We start from the raw sequence: 21,058 nt of genomic DNA, 5'->3' as shown, positions 1-21,058 counted from the left end.
GGGAAGATGCTTGAGTCTATTATCAAGGAAGAAATAGCAGGGCATCTCGATAGAAATTGTCCCGTTGGGCAGACTCAGCATGGGTTCATGAAGGGCAGGTCATGCTTGACAAATCTTTTGGAATTCTATGATGACATTACGAGCAAGGTGGACAATGGGGACCCAGTGGATGTGGTGTACCTAGATTTCCAAAAGGCCTTCGACAAGGTGCCGCACAAGAGGCTGCTGCATAAGATAAGGATGCATGGCGTTAGGGGTAAAGTATTAGCATGGATAGAGGATTGGTTGACTAACAGGAAGCAGAGGGTGGGGATAAATGAGTGCTATTCTGGTTGGCAATCAGTCACTAGTGGTGTGCCTCAGGGATCGGTGTTGGGACCGCAATTATTTACAATTTATATAGATGATTTGGAGTTGGGGACCACGTGTAGGGTGTCAAAATTTGCAGATGACACTAAGATGAGTGGCAGAGCAAAGTGTGCAGATGACTGTGAAACTTTGCAGAGGAACATAGATACATTGAGTGAGTGGGCAAAGGTCTGGCAGATGGAATACAATGTTAATAAATGTGAAGTCATTCATTTCGGTAGGAGTAACAGTAAAAAGGATTATTACTTGAATGGTAAAAAGTTGCAGCATGCTGCTATGCAGAGGGACCTGGGTGTCCTTGTGCCTGAATCGCAGAAGGTTGGTCTGCAGGTACAGCAAGTAATTAGGAAGGCAAATGGAATTTTGTCCTTCATTGCTAAAGGGATTGAGTCTAAAAGCAGAGAGGTTATGTTGCAGCTGTATAAGGTACTGGTGAGGCCGCACCTGGAGTACTGTGTGCAGTTTTGGTCTCCTTACTTGAGAAAGGATATACTGGCACTGGAGAGGGTGCAGAGGAGGTTCACTAGGTTGATTCCGGAGTTGAGAGGGTTGGCTTATGAGGAGAGACTGAGTAGATTGGGATTATATTCATTGGAATTCAAAAGAATGAGGGGGGATCTTATAGAAACATATAAAATTATGAAGGGAATAGATAAGATACAAGTAGAGAGGATGTTTCCACTGGCAGGTGAAGCTAGGACAAGAGGGCATAGCCTCAAGATTAGAGGGAGCAGATTTAGGACTGAATTGAGAAGGAACTTCTTCACCCAGAGGGTTGTTAATCTATGGAATTCCTTGCCCAGTGAAGTAGTTGACGCTTCTTCAGTAAACGTTTTAAAAGCTAAGGTAGATATCTTTTTGAACAATAAAGGAATTAAGGGATACGGTGAGAGCGCGGGTAAGTGGATCTGAGTCCACGAAAAGATCAGCCATGATCTTATTGAATGGCGGAGCAGGCTGGACGGCCTACTCCTGCTCCTAGTTCTTATGATCTTATGATCTTGTATATATTATAGCATCACATGGCTCAAAAGCCAAGAAGATTGATTTAGCCTGACTGAGGTAGTGAAATGGCTTTTGAAAATAGGTGGAGCTTATTTAAAACAGAATGGCTCCCTTTAAAATAAGACAGAAAACCTTTTCCAGAATGAACCACAGGATCAACATTCCCCATTAGATTAAAAACTCCAAATTGAGAATTATCTGAGCTCAAACTGCTTGCCAGATCAGTACAGTGACTAAAGGCCATTGCTGTGTGGTTTTGGACAACAGCCAATCTTCTAAACCAAGCATTTGCAGTGATTTTTGACCTTGAAAGTAGCTATTGCATTTTTGTAACTGCATAGCATTATTTTAACTCAGATTGAATGAACAAGAAAATGAACAAAAGCTGAAGATTCAGCATAAAGGGCCCATCTGGAGGCACATAAACTGCACATTTGCTGCAAATTGGGAATATATACAATATTAAACACTAAGGGCTGAATTTTACGAGCGCGCTGCCGAGATCGACGTTGACTGGTACATAAGGTGCATTCACACATCAATTATGTAGTATGGCATGGCATTGCCCATCTTATCTTCCACAAAGAGTGGCACAGCATGACCGCATTCAGATTGTAACAACTGCATCGACTGACCCACCAGACAGATAACCTTTACATGCCTACCGTTTCTGGCACCCTCCCCATACACAGGGTGAGTGGAGTGCCATTGCTCCTTCATTCACAGAAACAATGGTTCAGAGCAGCCACCATTTACGGAGGAGGGTATGCAGTAGCCCTTTTTCATGTCTGCAGAGTTGTGCCCCCGGTAACATCATCCCTCCTCCCTTCATGCCTGGGGAGTTGTGCCCCCAGTAACACCACACCCCCATGCCCCACTTTCCTTCATGATTGTAGAGTTGTAACCCCATCTCCCAGGACTTACCTACACTGTCTCTGAAAACTCATACTTTTGCTGTTCCTTCAGCTTTTCCTATTTGTGAACAGGACGGCACGCGAGAGATGCACATTCACAGTAAAATGCAGAATTGTGGACGGAGGGGCAGCAGGATGGATAATGAGGCAAGGTAAGTAGGGATTTTAACATTTAAACTGGGGTGCCACCGCCTAGTGCGGGGGCTGCTCCGTGGTCTTGCCATCGGCGGTAAAATGGGGCGGGGCCTTCCCAGCGTCAGGGAGCGTGGCGGGCCGCTCGAGGAAATATTTTCCAGGCTCCCCCGCCACAACCCCCGATATCGGGGGGGGGGGGGGGGGTGGTTTGCTGGTAAAATCCAGCCCTAAGTGAGAGTTATTTTACAACCCAATTTTACTGAAAAACATTGTTTATTGGAAAATAGTAAAGGTCAGAGGTTTCCATTAAAAGTGTACTGTTACTAGGCTTTCCCCTGGAGAGCAGAAACTCCCAACTAAAATTGGTCAACCTTTACAGTGTAATAGGGCTTAAGCAATACAGGACAATAGATAGGGCTACGCTTGAGACATATACTCTTCCTAAATTATGCACCATTTCAGAGACAAGAGGGCAGATAATCTGCTCTCGACCACTGCCAAAGCTGCTCTATAAATAAGTCTGATTGCATCCCAAGGCTTTCCCCCATTCTGGGATACAGAATTTTATTTAAATTTCTATTAAATTTAAAATCAATCTGGATGGCACTGCACCTTTAAGAATAATACAGAATTTTATTAAGTGGTACTACTGCATGTTCCATATGCAGTTCACATAATTGGGGACTAACTGGGATGGTATAAGAATAGTATAATGGGTGGGGGAGAATTTTCTTGATTAGTAAGTTTCCAACTCAGAAGAAATAGATGCAGGAGTAGACCATATGGCCCGTCAAGCCTGCTCCACCATTCAATACGATCGCAGCTAATCTTAGGCTTCAACTCCACTTTCCCACCCACTTGAGATACCCCTGGATTCCCAAAACCCCAAAAATCTGTCCAGCCCATCCTTAAATGTAGTCAACAATGAAGCATTCAGAACAAGCTCGATGAAGAATTGCTGGATCTGGTTCTGGGGAATGAGGTGGGTCAAGTGGATTAAGTGCCAGTAGGAGAACATTTAGGGAACTGTGATTATTGTATAAGATTTAGGTTAGCAATCGAAAACAAAAAGGAGAAATCCAGAGTAGAGACAATTAATTGGAAGAGGGCCAATTTAAATGGGGTGGGAACAGGTCTGGCCCAGGTAAAAAAGAATCAAAGATTTGCAGCCAAAACTGTACTTGTTGCCTTTAAAAGGGGAGATAGTCTGAGTACAATCAAGATACATTCGCAAAAGGGAGAAAAGAGGTGTCAAACAAAGCCAGAGATCCCTTGTTGACTGAACAGATAGTAAGATGAGTCAGAAAAAGGAGGCACATGACAGATGTCAGGTTAGTAATACAAGTTAGAACTAGGCTGAATAGAGAAATTCAGACAGAAGTGGAAAAAGAAAGAGAAGCAAAGAGAGAGTGAGAAGAGACAGGAGCTAACTTAAAAGGGAATACAAAAGTCTTCTATAGGCATATAGATCGTAAAAGGGTGGTGAGAGGAGTGGTGGGACTGAGTAGGGACTAAAGAGTAGATTTATACATGGAGGCAGAGGGCATGGCTGGGGTACTAAATGAATGCTTTGCATTTGTCTTTACCGAAGAAGATGCTGCCCAAGTCAAAGTGAAAAAAAGAGGTAGTTGAGACACTGGATAGGCTAAAAGTTAAGAGGAGGTATTAGAAAGACTGGCTGTACTTAAAGTTGATAAGTCATCAGGACGGGATGGGATCCAGGAGGATACTAAGTAAAGGCAGAAATTAGAGACACTGGCTGTAATCTTCCAACTCTTTTTTTACAGGGGTGGTGCAGAGGACTGGAGAAATATGAAATGTCATACCCTTGTTCAAAAAAGGGTGCAAGGATAAACCCAGCAAATACAGGCCAGTCAGTTTAACCTCAGTGGTGGGAAAGCTTTCAGAAATGAAATTAAGAGTCACATGGACAAATGTGGATTAATTAAGGAAAGCCAGCATGGATTTGTTAAGGGCAAATTGTGTTCAACTAATTTGGTTGAGTTTTTTTGATGAGGTGACAGAAGGTTGATGAGGGTAATGCAGTTGATGTGGTGCACATGGCCCTCCAAAAGGCATCTGATAAATTGCCACATAGCAAACGTGTCATCAAAATTGAAGCCCATGGAATAAAAGGGACAGTGACAGCATGGATACGAAGTTGGCTGAATGACAGCCAACAGCAGTGGTGAACGGTTCTTTTTCCAGACTGGAGTAAGGTATACAAACAAAGAACAGTACAGCACAGAAACAGGCCATTCGGCCCTCTAAGCCTGCGCCGATCTTGATGCCTGCCTAAACTAAAACCTTCTGCACTTCCGGGGACCATATCCATCTATTCCCATCCTATTCATGTATTTGTCAAGATGCCTCTTAAACGTCATTATCGTACCTGCTTCCACCATCTCCCCCGGCAGCAGGTTCCAGGCACTCACCACCCTCTGTGTTAAGAACTTGCCTCGCACATCCCCTCTAAACTTTGCCCCTCGCACCTTAAACCTCTGTCCCCTATGCCTTCCACCCTGGGAAAAAACTTCTGACTATCCACTCTGTCCATGCCGCTCATAATTTTGTAAACCTCTATCATGTCACCCCTCTACCTCCGTCGTTCCAGTGAAAACAATCCAAGTTTATCCAACCTCTCCTCATAGCTAATGCCCTCCAGACCAGGCAACATCCTGGTAAACCTCTTCTGTACCCTCGCCAAAGCCTCCACATCCTTCTGGTAGTGTGGCGACCAGAATTGCACGCAATATTCTAAGTGTGGCCTAACTAAAGTTCTGTACAGCTGCAGCATGACTTGCCTATTTTTATACTCTATGCCCCGACCGATGAAGGCAAGTATGCTGTATGCCTTCTTGACTACCTTATCCACCTGCGTTGCCACTTTCAGTGACCTGTGGACCTGTACGCCCAGATCTCTCTGCCTGTCAATACTCCTGAGGGTTCTGCCTTTTACTGTATCCATACCACCTGCATTAGATCTTCCAAATTGCATTACCTCACATTTGTCCGGATTAAACTCCATCTGCCATTTCTCCACCCAAGTCTCCAACCGATCTATATCCTGCTGTATCCTCTGACAATCCTCATCACTATCCGTAACTCCACCAACCTTTGTGTCGTCCGCAAACTTACTAGTCAGGCCAGCTACATTTTCCTCCAAATCATTTATATATACTACAAAGAGCAAAGATCCCAGCACTGATCCCTGCGGAACACAAGTCACATCCCTCCATTCAGAAAAGCACCCTTCCACTGCTACCCTCTGTCTTCTATGACAGAGCCAGTTCTGTATCCATCTTGCCAGCTCACCTCTGATCCCATGTGACTTCACCTTTTGTACCAGTCTGCCATGAGGGACCTTGTCAAAGGCTTTACTGAAGTCCATATAGATAACATCCACTGCCCTTCCTTCATCAATCATCTTTGTCACTTCCTCAAAAAACTCAATCAAATTAGTGAGACACGACGGTGGGGGATCCCCAGGAAATGGTATTATGACAACTGCTTTTTGTCATACATATGAATGACCTAGACTTGGGTGTGCAGGGCACTATTTAAAAACTTGCAGACGACAAAACTTGGAAAGTATTCTGAACTCTGAGGAGGGTATAGATAGACTTCAAGAGGACATGAAGGGTGGTGCAATGGACAGACATGAGGTATTTGAAATTTAATGCAGAAAAGTGTGAAGCGATACATTTTGGGAGGAAGAATGAGGAGAGGCAATATAAAATATCCAATTTTAAAAGGGGATGTAGGAGCAGAAGGACAGAGGGGTATATGTGCACAAATCGTTGAAGGTGGTGGGGCAGGTTGAGTATGTGATTAAAAAGGCATACGGGATCGTGGGTTTTATAAATAGAGACCTAGGGAGTACAGAAGCAAGGAAGTTATGAACCACCTTTAAAAAAAACTGGTTCAGCCTCAATTGGAGTAGTGTGTCCAATTCTGGGGCACTCTAGGCAGAATGTGAAGGCTTTAGTGAGGGTACAGGAAATTGTTCCAGGGTCGAGGGACTTCACTTACGTGAATAGATTGGAGAAGCTGAGTTTGTATTCCTGAGAGAAGGTCGAGAGGAGATTTGATAAAGGTGGTCAAAATCATGAGGGGTATAGACACAGTAGATAGGGAAAAACTGTTCCCACTGGTGGAAGGGTCAAGAACCAGAGGATACCAATCAGGGGAACGGCAAAAGAGCCAGTGGCAAGATGAGAAAAACCTTTATATGCAGCGAGTGGTTCGGATTTGAAATGCACTGTCCAAAATGTGAAAGGAAATTGGATAAGCACCTGAAGAGAAAACAATTTGCAGAGCTATGGGGAAAGGAAGAGGGACACTAGGCTGTCTTTCTTGCAGACAGCCAGTAGAGACATGACTGGTCGAATAGCCCCCTTCTGTGCTGTAACCTTTTGATGATTTTATGATCTTTTACCCTGCTTTAGTTGCATAGCACGTGCATTGGCCAACCTAAAATTACTTTTTTTTTTAAATTTGTAAGCTTTGAGATTTGAAAGGTGCTGTAAGTTTAACTGTGGTAAATTCTTTTAAACATGAATCAACGGAATGGTGTGCATTTTCCATTAGCTGAATATCTTTAAATATACCTTTAAAAGTCAAGATCTTTTAAATGAAAGACAAAATAGGCCATTCGTTAAAAATATGCTGGATAACAACTGTTTGGTGAACTGTTTCCTAAACAGCAGTGCTGAATTGGACAACAGGGGAAAAAAAATCCTATTTACTACTTTAAGCAGATAACGTATTTTTAAACAAAAATATCTGGACAAATAAATTAAAGTTATGTGGCAATCGAACTCCACTTAATTCCAGCCTCCACCAATACTACAAGAACTGAATTCAAAGTCACCATTGGAGAGCCATTCAGCTGTGGATCATATATGGGTACAGAGACATCAACAGAAGTTGCATGGAATGAATGCTTATGGATTATTTGGTTATGTCTAGCCCAACAAATTAGAGGACCAAATAACTATCTCTTGTATACATGGATATGAGAATATACTCATGTTTTGACTGTTTTCTCCTCATTCAGCTGCTAATACAGTGGGATTGTATAAACTCATAGCTTGTGCTTCTGAACGTGGATGACAGGGCTCGCCACAGATCCAGCGATTCAGTTTCAAAATGTCACAAAAGAGTAGTAACCAAAATTCACGTCTACTTAGATAATGTTAATATCGCTGTAGCTTAATATCAAACTAACTTGCATTTATCCTAAATAAATCTCGCAGGAACGTCCTATCATTTTGATGCACTTGCTCAAAAGGATAGCAAATAATTTGTGCTTAATTCATCATATTTGTATGCAACAAATGAAGACTTTAATCTCCACTTGTACATTGTATTTTTTTTTAAACTTTCAAGAAATAATTGTACTGTGTTTTTTTTCCCCCCAGGCTAAGGACTGATGATTCTTAAAATTAGATAATATTTCTAATTCACAACCTAATTCTTAAATGTTCATACCTCATTATGGCCTCTTTCTGGTGTGAGAATCATCGAGCGCTAATCCAAACGGGATCATTTTGTACATTGATCTCAAATTTAACCAATGTAAGGAAGGTTCCTGGAGGCTTTTTTTTATATAAAACAAGCAAATGAAAAATATTGAGAAACTAAGTTCCAGAAACTTAGTGGAGGGAGTCCAAAATGAGGAATAGGCATTTAAGAACAAACAGTGGAAGTATTCGTGAACATTATGAAATACTGCACAATGGGAGTGCAATGGTTAAAAATTACAGCCATTCCAGAGAGGAAAAAAAAACATGCTGTGACTACTTTATGTACACAGAATTTTCATTTGGAAAATATTTACAGGATTCAGGTAGGGACCAAAACAACCACACACCTTCCTAGTGTAGGCAATTATGAATTAAGCACAATTGCTTACTACCTGTCTTTTTCTGAAAGTACCAGATGTTTTTTCATCCCTTCATTCTCCCCTTCCCCACTGCGGAGCTGCAAAAGTAGTACATTTGTCATTAACAAAAAAAAAACTTTAGTTAGTATGGACTGAATTTCTCAGCCTCGCATCAGAAGAGAGCATATCTAGTAATGTTACCAAAAGAGTAAACTTAAAGCAATCAGTAAATTATTAAGACTGGTGCATTTGATGGGACAAGTTATGGAACGGCAGACGGATCTTTGCCGTGGGTAAATATAAGGTCGTTCACACTGCTTTATGAGAAAGGACATTTGTGTAAGATCAATTCAATTAATTCAAGTATCGAGGAAAAGAATTGCGTGATTAGTTAATTCACAAAATTCAGTCAGTCAATGTAAGGCTATTAACAATAAGATAAAATAAGGACTATGCACCTATTACATGGATAGAGATTAACTCCATATGCTACACTAACAAGGACATTTTTGGAACACTGGAACAGATGACCCTGGCTTGACACTTGAGTGCTTTGCACTGGGATAGATTAGGAACAGTTGAGCCCACCACATCTTTTAGGGTCGGCCATAATTATATGTTTAATGTGATATCTTGGCTGGAATTAAAGAGTTGCTTTCTTTCAGCATGAAGATAGACATCAAATTATTGCTTCCAATTGCTTAAGGGAACTCACAAAGCCAGCTCCCAATAAAAATAACTGAATGATGCAAGTGCATTTACTCACCCACTGTAGGATGCAGGATGGGCACTTGGACATTAGCTTGTCTGCTCTTCAGATTTCAACACCTGAACATTAATTCTCTGCCAACAGGACATGATGGCAAGCAGAAGGAGGAGCAAGCCAGGACAGCAGAAGGTTCCCAAAACCTTTAAGCCCTTAAGCTTGAAGAGGCCACTTTGCAAATTCTGCTGGACAGCATTTGAATGAGGTTGACTGCAAAGCTGTTTCAGCAGATACATCATCCGTCAAATTTACAGGGTCCTGTTTTGCTCTAGGATGTTGATGGGTCTTCCCTCTCTCGCTCATCTGGTTGGTCAGGTTGTGTAGCATGCGGCAGATAATTAGGTAAACCTTGTGGGCTGTACTGTAATATGACACCAAACTGTGTAGGGTCTGATGTGCTGCTTTAGGATGTCTATAATATAGATGCTCAATTTTCCTATCAGCTGCATGTATGTTGTTGCAACAGTGTCATAAACTAAAGCTCAATAGGGTAGCCTTGCTCCTTGAGGAGTCATTCTTCCACTTTGTTTCCTCTTTCAAACAGCCCAGCCACAGAGGATTATCTGAAATAAAATTATAACTGCTACCTGGGACGTAGACGCTCAGCTGCACGATCCTGGTGTTGCTGGGCACGAACCATCTGCACAGTAATGGAATGCAAGTCTTTGTAATTCATGGAGGCCGCTACATTGTGTTGCCTGGGTAACCACATGTGCACTGTCAATATGCCCTTGCTTTTGGGAAGTCTGATCATGTAGAAAAATTGTAGTGCCCTCATTTTCCCCGCAGGTGCTTGCCTCGATAAACAGCAGTGACCTATTTGATGCACCGGTAAACTGTGAATTGAATTATGTCCCCCATGATGGCTTGGATAAAGTCTGAAGCATAAATGCTTATAGTGTTATGGTGGCCTTCGCTGCCAGTGCCATCCCTATTATGGAGTGGTTTAGCTGCAGGTCAAAAGCCAGATGACAATCCATTAATGCTTTACAGATGAAGCAGTCACCTTTGGACATTCCCAGATAGATGCGCCTCGGTTTTTAGACATGACTGTGTGGGTTAACAGCCAGTGCAAGCAATCCACAACTGGTGAAAGTTTATCTCAGTAGAATTTGTCCTTTTATCGTCCTCCAAAAACTCAAATAGAGGAAAAGCCATAGAAATTGGTATTGCTTTTGACTGTAGCAAACAAATATCCATTTCAAAAGTCCTGTAGTTCAGGTTTTCATGACTAATTTCCTCAAAGTCCTGAACGTGACTGGACATCATTGCTCATTTTATATTGGTGAACTGATCGCACGAGCAGAAAGCCATTCAAAGATTAAAACGCCAAGAGTTGGATCTGGTGCCATGGATTTCCACCCGCTTTCCCAGTCCTCACTTGCCCATTGAATGCCACTACAAATGGTCATTTCTATTTAAAATGAAGGCATTTATAAATGCACATAATTGACCCTATTGTACGCAGTTATAATTGCCCAGTTTTCAAAAAGATACACAGTGCACATAGGGAGAAAATGTTTCCTCTGGCTAGCGGGTCAGTATCCTGAGGTCAGATATAAAATAACTGCTAAAAGAACTAGGAGAAATGAGGAGACATTTTTCCTCCCACGCAGAGGATTGTTAAGATCTGAAATGCACGACCTGAAAGGGTGTTGGAATCAGATTTCTTAAGGCCTTTCAGGTACTTGGAGGACTAATTTGCAGGGTTATAGGATAAAGGCTGTGGTGTCGCACTAAATTGTCGCTCTTTGAAATAGCCGACACAGGCATGACAGGCTGAATGGTCCCCTGTGTGCTGTAAGATTCTATGATTAGTAAGATTCAAACATAGGTAATTTCAGAAAGTTGAATCTAAGTTACGACAAAAAAAACACAGAATTAAATTTGACTGAAGAAAACAAAGAAAATCCAGGTCTTTAAAACATGAAAGGTATGGATAAAGTAATGCAAGCAAATTATGTAACAAACTGACTGCAGATCTGGTAGGTACTACAAAATTAACAAGACATAAGCAGAACTTGATTAAAAGAAAACCACTTCCGAGACAAGGTGCACAAAAGATAGTTAATCTAATGTTGATTAACTCCTTCATGTAACGTCAATAAATGCTGCAGGTACTTAGCAACAGGAAGAGTACTGCAATATGTCAAGAGGCCAGTTTATAAGCACAAAGGAGAAGAGGACTGGTTTGTAACATGCAAGAGTTAAAGTCAGACATTAATAGTAAAAGAAAATTTGATCAACGTCCTCTGATGCAGGTTCAAAAAATGATTTAGAAATGGTATAGTAAAGTAGCTGCACTAGACCAAAGTTTTCACACCTTCATCTCAACATGCTTTAAAGGATGGTAGCAGGGTGGGGGACAACGCTAAGCTAGGCAGGGAGGAAAGAGAGGGGGCAGGGATAAGCTAGGCCAGGAAGGGAGGTTAAAAGCAAAATACTGAGGATGCTGAAAATCTAAAAAAGAAAAGGCCAAATAACAAGGTCAGGCAGCACCTGTAGAGACTGACCTCTCATTCCGAGGAGGGGTCTGGACATCTAACACCCAATCGTTAAAATGATTCCGATGCAAGATTTGCTAAATGCTGTTGAAACGCGGATCAATCTTACATTCTATATTACCTTTCCAACACACTGCAATTTCTTTAGCCTTTAAATAGAAGTACACTAAGTTGCATTACTGCAATTTATTGAAATGTGAAACTAACAGTAAACGTTAATTAAAAAGAAAATGTGTGGTAATTGATTGTGAATACAGAAAAAACGATCAAAATCATTTCTGTGCAGAATCGTCCCACCCACCACTCCCAAAGAAATCTTGGAATATGGAATACTGTCAAGGCAGGTGAGAGATATCGCAGTAATCTTAAAGCAGTGCAACTCACTTTCAAACTTGCAATGAAAAAAAATTCTGTTGATTTGAAAACCACGTTGTTTATAAAATTAAGCTGAATATCTATAATGGTTTAAGAAAAATATTGGGGCAATTGTTCAAGAGAAGTTAGAAGGAAAATTCTAGAAGGCGAAAGGCATGAGGCAATGAGTAAGATGTCAAGCAGTGCCTCCTCCCCTGGCCGTCCACGCGCGTGGCGGGAGGGGGGTGGGGCGGAGCGGATGGAAACTAGGCCTCAAAGCAACCGGCACATTCACTACCCTAGCAAACAACAAAAAACGCGAACCATATCTCTCGGCTATTACTTACGGGGTGCTTCTGTCGCTATATTCGTTGGCGGCCGTCTCGATGCCGCCACCCCTCGCCACAGCCACATAACAGTTCTGGAACCCAACATCAAAGCCGACCACCGACATCTCTGGGCTAAAGCGCAGACTGCGGACAACACGATTACAGTCAAGTCTGTCGCGGGTGCTTTTTTCCCCCCCCTTCTCCTAAAGGTAACTCGCGTCCAATAAATATATCTTATCTCTCAGAGAATAACCTCTATATATTTTCCCCTACGCTTTATGTGAATGAAAAAAGGAACCGCCGCCGCTCCTCGCTCTCACTGCGATAGATTCTCATGCACCGCCGGCCGGCTCCAATATCGCGAGAATTGCTTCGTCAGCCAGCTCTAAACTCTTTCAGGCGTCACTCGCCCACCGCAGTGACGTTAGCTTTTGTGCGTACTGACGTATATGGCGTTCTCCCAGGACGTCTTTGGAAGTGGGGTTTATGCGGTCTACGTCAAACAGGCTGAGCCGGTCAAGGTAGGAGTTCCGAAGAAGGGTCACTGACCCGAAATGTTAACTCTGCTTCTGTTTCCACCGATGCTGCCAGACCTGCTGAGTGATTCCAGCATTTCTTGTTTTTGTTTCAGATTTCCAGCATCCGCAGTATTTTGCTTTTATTATCAAGGTAGGAGTGGGGTGGAGGATTTGGAGGCGAAGCGGCGGCCAGGACTTCTCCAACCGTGGATATTGGTATAAGATATTTGGTGTCGCTTTGTCTCCTGTTGAATATATAGCGTTCGGAAATATGGTTGCGTGTTTGGAGGCGCTGCGTTGTGTTTGGGAAAGCTCCGGGAGTTTTGTCAAGTTATTTTGGGGGTTTATTGGCCTCTGGTGAGTGCCACCTGTGACAACATGTGAGAGGCCGAGGTGGCAGGGACACACCGGGAGGGGAATCAGGCGACGAAAGGGTGTTGAATGTGTGGAGAGGCACCTGTCCCCACTCCTTATGAGGAAGATAAATACCTAAAATCGGACTTAAAAACAAGAAATGCTGGAACCACTCTGGCAGCATCTGTGAAAAGAGAAGCAGGTGCGTACTGGGCGATCTAGCACGGAGGTTGCTATGGTGAGTCCGAGGGTGCACTGTTTATAATCATGATGAGGTGCTGCCATGGGCACACCAGGGTCACTGATTTATCATCAGTCACATTTTGCTAATATATGCCATTCTTGGATTTTCGCTGGTGTTTTGGAATTGAGTTCAATGAGCTCTTTTTTTGCTAAAATAATACATATCTTTCGTCTTTCTGTCCACAAACCTCACTTTCTAGTTGTCACAGGTTTTGATTGTACTTGAGTGTCGATTATTTAGTAGTGAAACAGCCGTTGTAAACATTTATAATGTGAGTTGCCCTTGCAAATAGTTGTCTGGAACTCTTGATGTACCATTCAGTTGTTTTTGTTCCTGGGAGGTGAGTGTCATTGGCTAGAACAGCATTTATTCTTCATCCCTAATTGCCCTTGAGAAGGTGGAGATGAGCTGCCTTCTTGAGCCACTGCAGTCCTTGGGGTGTAGGTGCACCCACAGTGCCACTAGGGAGGGATTTCCAGGATTTTGACCCAACGACTGAAGCAGTGGTGATATAGTTCCAAGTCAGGCTTGTGTGTGACTTGGAGGGGAACTTGCAGGTGGTTCCCATGCCTCTACTGTCTTTGTTCTTCGCCATTGCAGAGATTGTGGGTTTGGAAGGTGCTGTTGAAGGTTTTAATCTTCATCAAAATGTCTGCTTTTTTCAGTGACAGAAATAATGTTCAAAACATTCTAAACAAATTAAAATTATATTTTCACAGTAAAGAAATTGAAATAAATTTGTGCCTTTTAATGTCTTTAAAGTCTTACCTCATGACTTTAGCCTGTTTCAATAGCCTATGCTTGGAAAGGAAAATTTTTACTCCTGAGATGTTGCACAAAACTTTTGATGGGGTAAAAACTGACAAGTCCCCAGATCTGATGGCCTATATCCTAGGGTCTTAAAAGAAGTGGCTACAGTGTTAGTGGATGCATTGGCTGTAATCTACCAAAATTCCCTAGTTTCTGGAAATGTTCCTGCAGATTGGAAAACCGCAAATGAAATGTACCTGTTCAAGAAAGGAAGGAGACAGAAAGCAAGAAACTGTAGGCCAGTTAGTTTAACATCTGTCATTGGGAAAATGCTGGAATCCATCATTAAGGTAGTAGTAGCGGGAAAATCACAATACAATCAGGCAGAGTCAACATGGTTTTATGAGAGGAAAATCATGTTTGATAAACTTACTAGAGTTCTTTGAAGATGTAACAAGCAGTGTGGATAAAGGGGCACCAGTAGATGTAGTGTATTTCTGAAAAGCATTCAGTAAGGTGCCACATAAGAGGCGACTACACGAGAAGAGCTCATTGTGTTGGGAGTAATATATTAGCTTGGATAGAGGATTGGCTAACTGAGAGAACAGATTTGAGACAAATGGGGCATTTTCAGGTTGGCAAACTGTAACTAGTCGGGTGCCAGAGGGATCAGTGCTGAGGCCTCAATTATTTACGATCTATCTATATTAATGACTGGATGAAGGGACTGAATGTATTGTCGCCATATTTGCTTATGATACACAGGTGGGAAAGCAAGTTGTGAGGAGGACACAGTGTGCAAAGGGATACAGACAGGTTAAGTGAGTGGGCAAAAATTTGGCAGATGGAGCATAATGTGGGAAAATGTGAAGTTGTCCACTTTGGTTGGAAGACTAGCAAAGCAAAATATTATTTAGAGAGAATGCTGCAGTACAGAGGGAGCTGGGTGTTCTCATATATGAAACATGTTAGCATGCAGATTCAGAAAGTAATTAGGATGGCGAATGGAATGTTGGCCTTTTAATGCAAGGGGAATGGATTATAAAAGTAGGGAAGTCCTGCTACAACTGTACAGAGTCTTGGTGATACCACACTTAAGTACTGCATATAGTTTTGCTCTCATTATTTAAGGAGGGGTTATGCTTGCATTGGAAGCAGTTCAGAGAAGGTTCACCAGGTTGATTCCTGGGATGAAGGGGTTGTCTTATGAGGAAAGATTTAGAAAGTTGGGCCTATACTTATTGGAGTTTAGAAGAAACATACAATTCTTAGGGGGCTTGACAGGGTAGATGCTGAAAAGATGTTTCCCCCTCATTGGGGGATCTAGAACTAGGGGGCATAGTTTCAGAATAAGGGGTTACCCATTTAAGATAGACGAAGAGGAATTTCTTCTCGGAGGGTCGTGAATCTTTGGAATTCTCTACCCCAGAGAACTATGGAGGCTGAGTCATTGAATATTTTCAAGGCTGAGTTAGACAGATTCTTGAACTATAGGGGAGTCAAGTGTTATGGGGAACAGGCAGGAAAGTGGAGTTGAGGCCAAGGTCAGATCAGCCATGATCTTATTGAATGGCAGAGCTAGCTCGAGGGGCCATATGACCTGTTCCTACTTCTTATGTTCTTGTGTGTATTCTGAGCAGATGCGGATGGCAAAAATTTCCTAGCATACAGTCGTTGCATCGACAGGAGTAGAGGTGTGGGTCCCCTTGTCCTGGAAGCGTTTCATTGGTTTTCTAAAAGACCATTAAGGGAACTGAAAATTGACTTCTCAAAGATTTATTTCAGGTAGGCCTCATGCTTTGTCAGGCTAAAAGTCCTATTTACAGCTGTAAATGGCAACAGTTGTAGTTTGTGTCTACCAAAGATTGTTTAGTGCATAGCTTTCTCTTTTCTCAATTTAAAGTCAGTAAGATCTGGTAACACATTCTTTCTCTTGTGAACCATTTTTGGATTAAGGAATTTTCTTTTATTTAAAAACTGCAGGATCAAATGACTTGGAGTTTTATGAAGTAATATTTAAAGAAATCTATATTTATTAATAACTATGGATACCAACAATTTCATAGTGCAATGTTTTCTTTTAAGGCAAAGCATTAACACAGGAGCCAGCTGCCAATGAGGAAAGATTCAGGGGACAGGGGTGCCTAATGACACAATAAGGACTATGGAACAGTTGGGAAAGTAGGCTGATAGGAAAAGCTGCAGTGCGGGTTGTTGTTTGATGGCTTGTAAAAATATCTAGTGCATTTCAAGTCGCCATTCTCTTGGCCCTCCTCCCTCACAAGGCTGCTACAATTTGCTATCCTCAAATACTGCTAGATCTTAGCGACCCTGAATTCTGGAATATTATATTACCCAAACTTCTGCATTCCATTCTTCAGTCCAGCTGGACACTTCACCGTGCTCACACTACCCTTTAGAGGTGATTCTGTGCTCTCAGATCCTAGGACCTTCCTTCTCAATAATCCCAAGACCTCTCCAAATGATCCCAGTACTCAGTTATAGTGTTTCCAGTGCTCTGGGATCACTTCCCATAGTTACTTGACACTGTGAAATTGCCCCCCCCCCCCCAACCCCAGTATATATCCTGTAGATGCAGAACTCCATAAGGAAGGGGTTTTATTACATTTAAAATCTTGATTTTAATTACAGGTGGCCCTAAAACAACAAAGTGAGCTTCTAGAGTAATATAATCTCCATTTTGTGTACAATCTATTTATTATCTTTCTATTTTCCTTTATCTTTTTTACTTTTCAGATTCTGTTACACAGTCTGCAGATCTGCCACATGTCCTTTCTTGGGAGAGGCAGTTACTCAAAATTGACATACTCTGAAAAATAAACTCCTTCATATACTTAAATGGTTCTCACTCTTAATGTGTCTGACATTTATAACTTTGTATTGAAGCATGTAAACAACCTGTCTCAGGTGCAAATTTGTGGTGCTAGTCAAAACTTATCCATACTCATTCAGTGAAAATCATCTAGTCTTTCTCCCTATAATAGGTTTTAACTGCCATTGTTCAGCATTGGTAAACGTATCTATCATTTTGGCTGATGAAACTGCTTTATTAGATTCCAAACATAATTGATTCAATGGAATTGTTCCAATACAGTACAGGTAACATTGTTGGATAAACTGTGCACTTGATCCAAGTATAAAATTAGTGATTAAACTCCTTTTTCTAATTACACAATTCCATTGGACCAATTTTCCCACTGGATTAGATTTAGATCCACACGTATTCGATATAATATGAGTATTAGAGAAAAAAGATGCCAGTGCTGCAGAGTGGAACACTATTTCACTTTGCTATTAATGTCAGAATTGGGCACTAATGCTGGATCAGAAATCTATCCGAACATGTGCCTGTCTAACTCTGGCATGATGTCCAAGTGGCAATTACTTATTTATGTGTGAGGTTTGACTACAAGTGCCAGTGGGGAGAGTCCACGCTCCTCTTTTTGGGGTCATGGACGACGATCAAGAGTGAAAACCCAGGCTGATGCTTTTTCCATTCCACTTGCTACCGTAGGGGTGTCAGGACAATTGTAGCACCTCACATGACTGAGATTGGCTAACAGAATGGATACTGGGGACAAAAGTGTGCATGTGTGATTTATATGGTTCAACTGAGCCATCAGGGAGCCATTTCAGAAATAGAATAACTATGTCTCTACAAACTAAATGTAGAGCATCACCTGGCAAGCCAATCTGATTTTACTTTGTACAGCAGCCACTCTGTCAGACTTTCTAGGTAAAATAGGCAATAAAACTGAGCACAATTTGTTAGTTTGCTATCTACACATATCTACCAGGAACCAATTTGAGATTGACCAATCTCCTTTCCAACTGCACCCTTATAACTGGCATGCAAAGCTAGATTCAAACCTGTGTCCACACTATTAAGGAACAGTGTGCTGAAACTGCTGCATAGCAACGACCCCTTCCCTTCCCATTGTATAGAATTTCAATGGATCAAATTCATTCCTATTCACTTTGTTTGTGTAGCATTGCTGATCTAGGATTCGATTGATAGTTGTGCAAAATCAACAAATATGTTGACCCTTTTTGTTTGCTTGCTTGCTGAATGAGTAACGATAGAAGTGTTTAGAAATTGTCCCTTTATATGTTTCTTGTGGAAGCTTTAAGAGCATTAGTAGGGGTAGGAGTAGGCCATACAGCCCTTGGAGCCTGCTGTGCCATTTAGCAAAATCATGGCTAATTTTTGAGCACAACTTCACTTTCCCACCTGATTCCCATACCCCTTGATTCCATTAGAATCCAAAAATCTATCATTTTCAGCCTTGTATATACTTAACGACTGAGCATTCACAGCCTCTGGGGTAGGACGTTTCAAAGATTCACAACCCTCTAAGTGAAGACATTTTTCCTCATTTCAGTCCTAAATGGCTGACGCCTTACCCTAAGGCAATGCCCCCTGGTTCTAGACTCTCCAGCCAGGGGAAGCAGCCTCTTGGCATCTACCCTGTCAAGCGTTCTCAGAATTTTAGATGTTTCAATGAAATCACCTCCCATTTTTCTAAATTCCTGCAGAAAATGTAGGCGTTCTATTTAATCTCTCCTGATAGGACATTTCTCTCATCCCAGGAATCACTCTACTATACCTTTGTTGCACCCCCTCTAAGGTAAGTATATCCTTCTTTAGGTATGGAAACCAAAACTGTACACGGTATGCCAGGAGTGATCTTATCAAAGCCCAGTACAATTGCAGCAAGATCTCCCTCTGAACTTCAACTCTCGTCCAACAAATCCCCTCTGAACATCAATATTTAATAGTTTCTCACCGTTTCTATTCTTCCTACCAAAATGAATAACTTCACATTTCCTCACATTATACTCCATCTGCCATTTTATTACTCACTCACTCACTCACTATCAATCTATAACCTTTTGCATACTCTGTGGCCTCTTCACAGCTGACTTTTCCACCTAGTTTATATTTATAGTTTATAAATAGCTGAGACCTCAGCGCTGATCCTTGCGACTCCTCTGGTGACAGCTTGCCAAGCTGAAAATGAGCTGTTTATTCCTATTCTCTGTTTTCACTCTTTTAGTCCCATAATTTCTCCAGTACTTTTTCTTTACTAATATTAACTACTTTTAAGTTCCTCATTCACATTAGACTCTTGTTTCTCCACTATTTCTGGTATTTTTTTGTGTCTTCTACTGTGAAGATAGGCACAAAATATTGATTTAACATCTCTGCCATTTCCTATTCCCCATTATAATTTCTCTAGGCTCAGCCTTTAATGAACCCACATTTATTTTTGCTACTCACTTCTTTTTAACATACTTGTAGAAACTCTTAACAAAATCTGTTTTTATATGTCTTGCTAGTTTACTCTCCATCTATTTTCTCCATTTTTTTGATCATCCTTTTTGTCTCTGTATGCTTTTTGTGGAAGCCTTGATTCAGCTTTAATGTTTACTGGCAAATCCATTCTGTGCTATTGAGATTCTGTTGTATTTAAATGTTTAGGCAGAAAATTACATTATTTGTTTGGAATGCATTTGGAAAAGTTAGTTGTTTTTGTGAATTGCAAGAAAAATTCTATTTTTTTTAAAAAAGACCGTTTTCTTCCCCTGCCCCACCCCCGCCCCAAGAACAAAAAGTGCAGAATATCAATTTTTTGAAAATCCAATTTCTCGTCCAGCAAGAATTCAAACTTAGATAACTGATGACCCTGGGGTAGTCAGCCAGTGATGGCTCTGATGACATCTGAAACCACTCGAGTGAAGCTTTACTAGTTTTGAGTTTAGATTATTAAATCTCTTTGTTAGCTCTTAGTACTTTAGTAATAAAGACACATTAAGTTTCTAGGTTTGATTATTCTCATTCGAAAAGCAGTGGATGCATTAAGCTCAAGCTAATATGACACAGGTGAGAGTATTATAACGGTAATAGTGACAACGGATCTGGTATAATATACCCCATGGTTACCATAGTACGTAGGTTTTTGCAGCATCAAGAGACCAGGAAGCAAACTATACCGTCTAGATTTATTTATTTTTAAATTGTGGTCTTTAGTACAATCCTCTTTTAAAGGATAGCAGATAATTACAAAAACCTTTTTTTGGCGGGGGGAAGGGCAACAAACTTGATTGTGATGTCATCTCACTAAAAGGAGTTTTCACTTGCACTGTTTTCCCGCACAAGTATCAGTGTGCTTGATGTGTTTCCTGGGAAGTTACCTATTTACTCTCCCACCAAAGCCTTTGTATCCTTTCAGTTAACAATTTCATATGAACTAAAAGTGAGATGGTTGAAAATCTGATTCTTAGGGTAGCCACTTACAACTCATAAGGAGCTATTTGGCACTAGCCAACTCTTTGAAAAACTTGTTCAATTCCCATGAATCTAGATGTCCTCAAGGGATAAAGAAGAGCAAGAGGATGAACTACTGGCTCTTGCTAGTATTTATGAGGAGGATGAATTTAAACGTGCAGAATCTGCTCCAGGTGGAGAAATAAGCATTTGTTTGGAGTTGCCGCCAAACTTCAAAATATTTTTTTATGGTAAGTTGAACTGCTTTAAATGTCTGTATCTTTAATTGTAAGGTTTGAAGTACAAAATGGATGAGCAAAATTACACCCAAAATTTATCGTGAGAATGACAATTCCTTTTCTTGATTCAGGTGATGAAAAGCAGAACAAAAAGGATCTTATTGAATACGTAGTTTCTTTCCTGCCGCCTCTTGTGTTGAACTTCGAGTTTCCACCAGATTACCCATCGTGTTCAGCTCCTAAATATACCTTGAGCTGCAAGTGGCTTTTCCGAGCTCAGGTTTGCGGCTCATTCTTGTTTTTAATAAAGTAAAACATTTAAGGAAAGGGCAGGTGTTTTTGGAAGGGAACCGTTAAAACAGCAACTTGGAAGACAACACCAAGTATGATGTTGCTTTGCC

At 41.3% G+C, this 21,058-nt stretch overlaps 2 protein-coding genes across 10 annotated transcripts in view; one reads left to right on the top strand and one right to left on the bottom strand.

Moving 5' to 3' along the window:
* Positions 1 to 12,643, bottom strand: part of LOC137375982 (heat shock 70 kDa protein 4-like) — an 84,545-nt gene extending 71,902 nt beyond the window's left edge. Inside the window, exon 1 of the mRNA XM_068043820.1 lies at positions 12,282 to 12,643. Within this exon, the coding sequence (XP_067899921.1) occupies positions 12,282 to 12,388 (107 nt within the window). The 5' untranslated portion in view covers positions 12,389 to 12,643. The remainder of the gene's footprint in view (positions 1 to 12,281) is intronic.
* A 65-nt stretch (positions 12,644 to 12,708) lies between these two features.
* Positions 12,709 to 21,058, top strand: part of rnf14 (ring finger protein 14) — a 50,346-nt gene continuing 41,996 nt past the window's right edge. For 2 of the 9 annotated variants that reach the window (XM_068043822.1, XM_068043821.1), the window contains exons 1-3: positions 12,793 to 12,997; positions 20,516 to 20,669; positions 20,789 to 20,937. In XM_068043822.1, the coding sequence (XP_067899923.1) occupies positions 12,818 to 12,997; positions 20,516 to 20,669; positions 20,789 to 20,937 (483 nt within the window). In that variant the 5' untranslated portion in view covers positions 12,793 to 12,817. The other 7 variants (XM_068043828.1, XM_068043823.1, XM_068043827.1 and 4 more) reach the window with 7 other exon arrangements.

Source organism: Heterodontus francisci, chromosome 12, assembly GCF_036365525.1.
Source record: "Heterodontus francisci isolate sHetFra1 chromosome 12, sHetFra1.hap1, whole genome shotgun sequence".
Classification (NCBI taxonomy): Eukaryota; Metazoa; Chordata; class Chondrichthyes; order Heterodontiformes; family Heterodontidae; genus Heterodontus; species Heterodontus francisci.
This window is presented reverse-complemented; position numbering and strand designations above follow the sequence as displayed.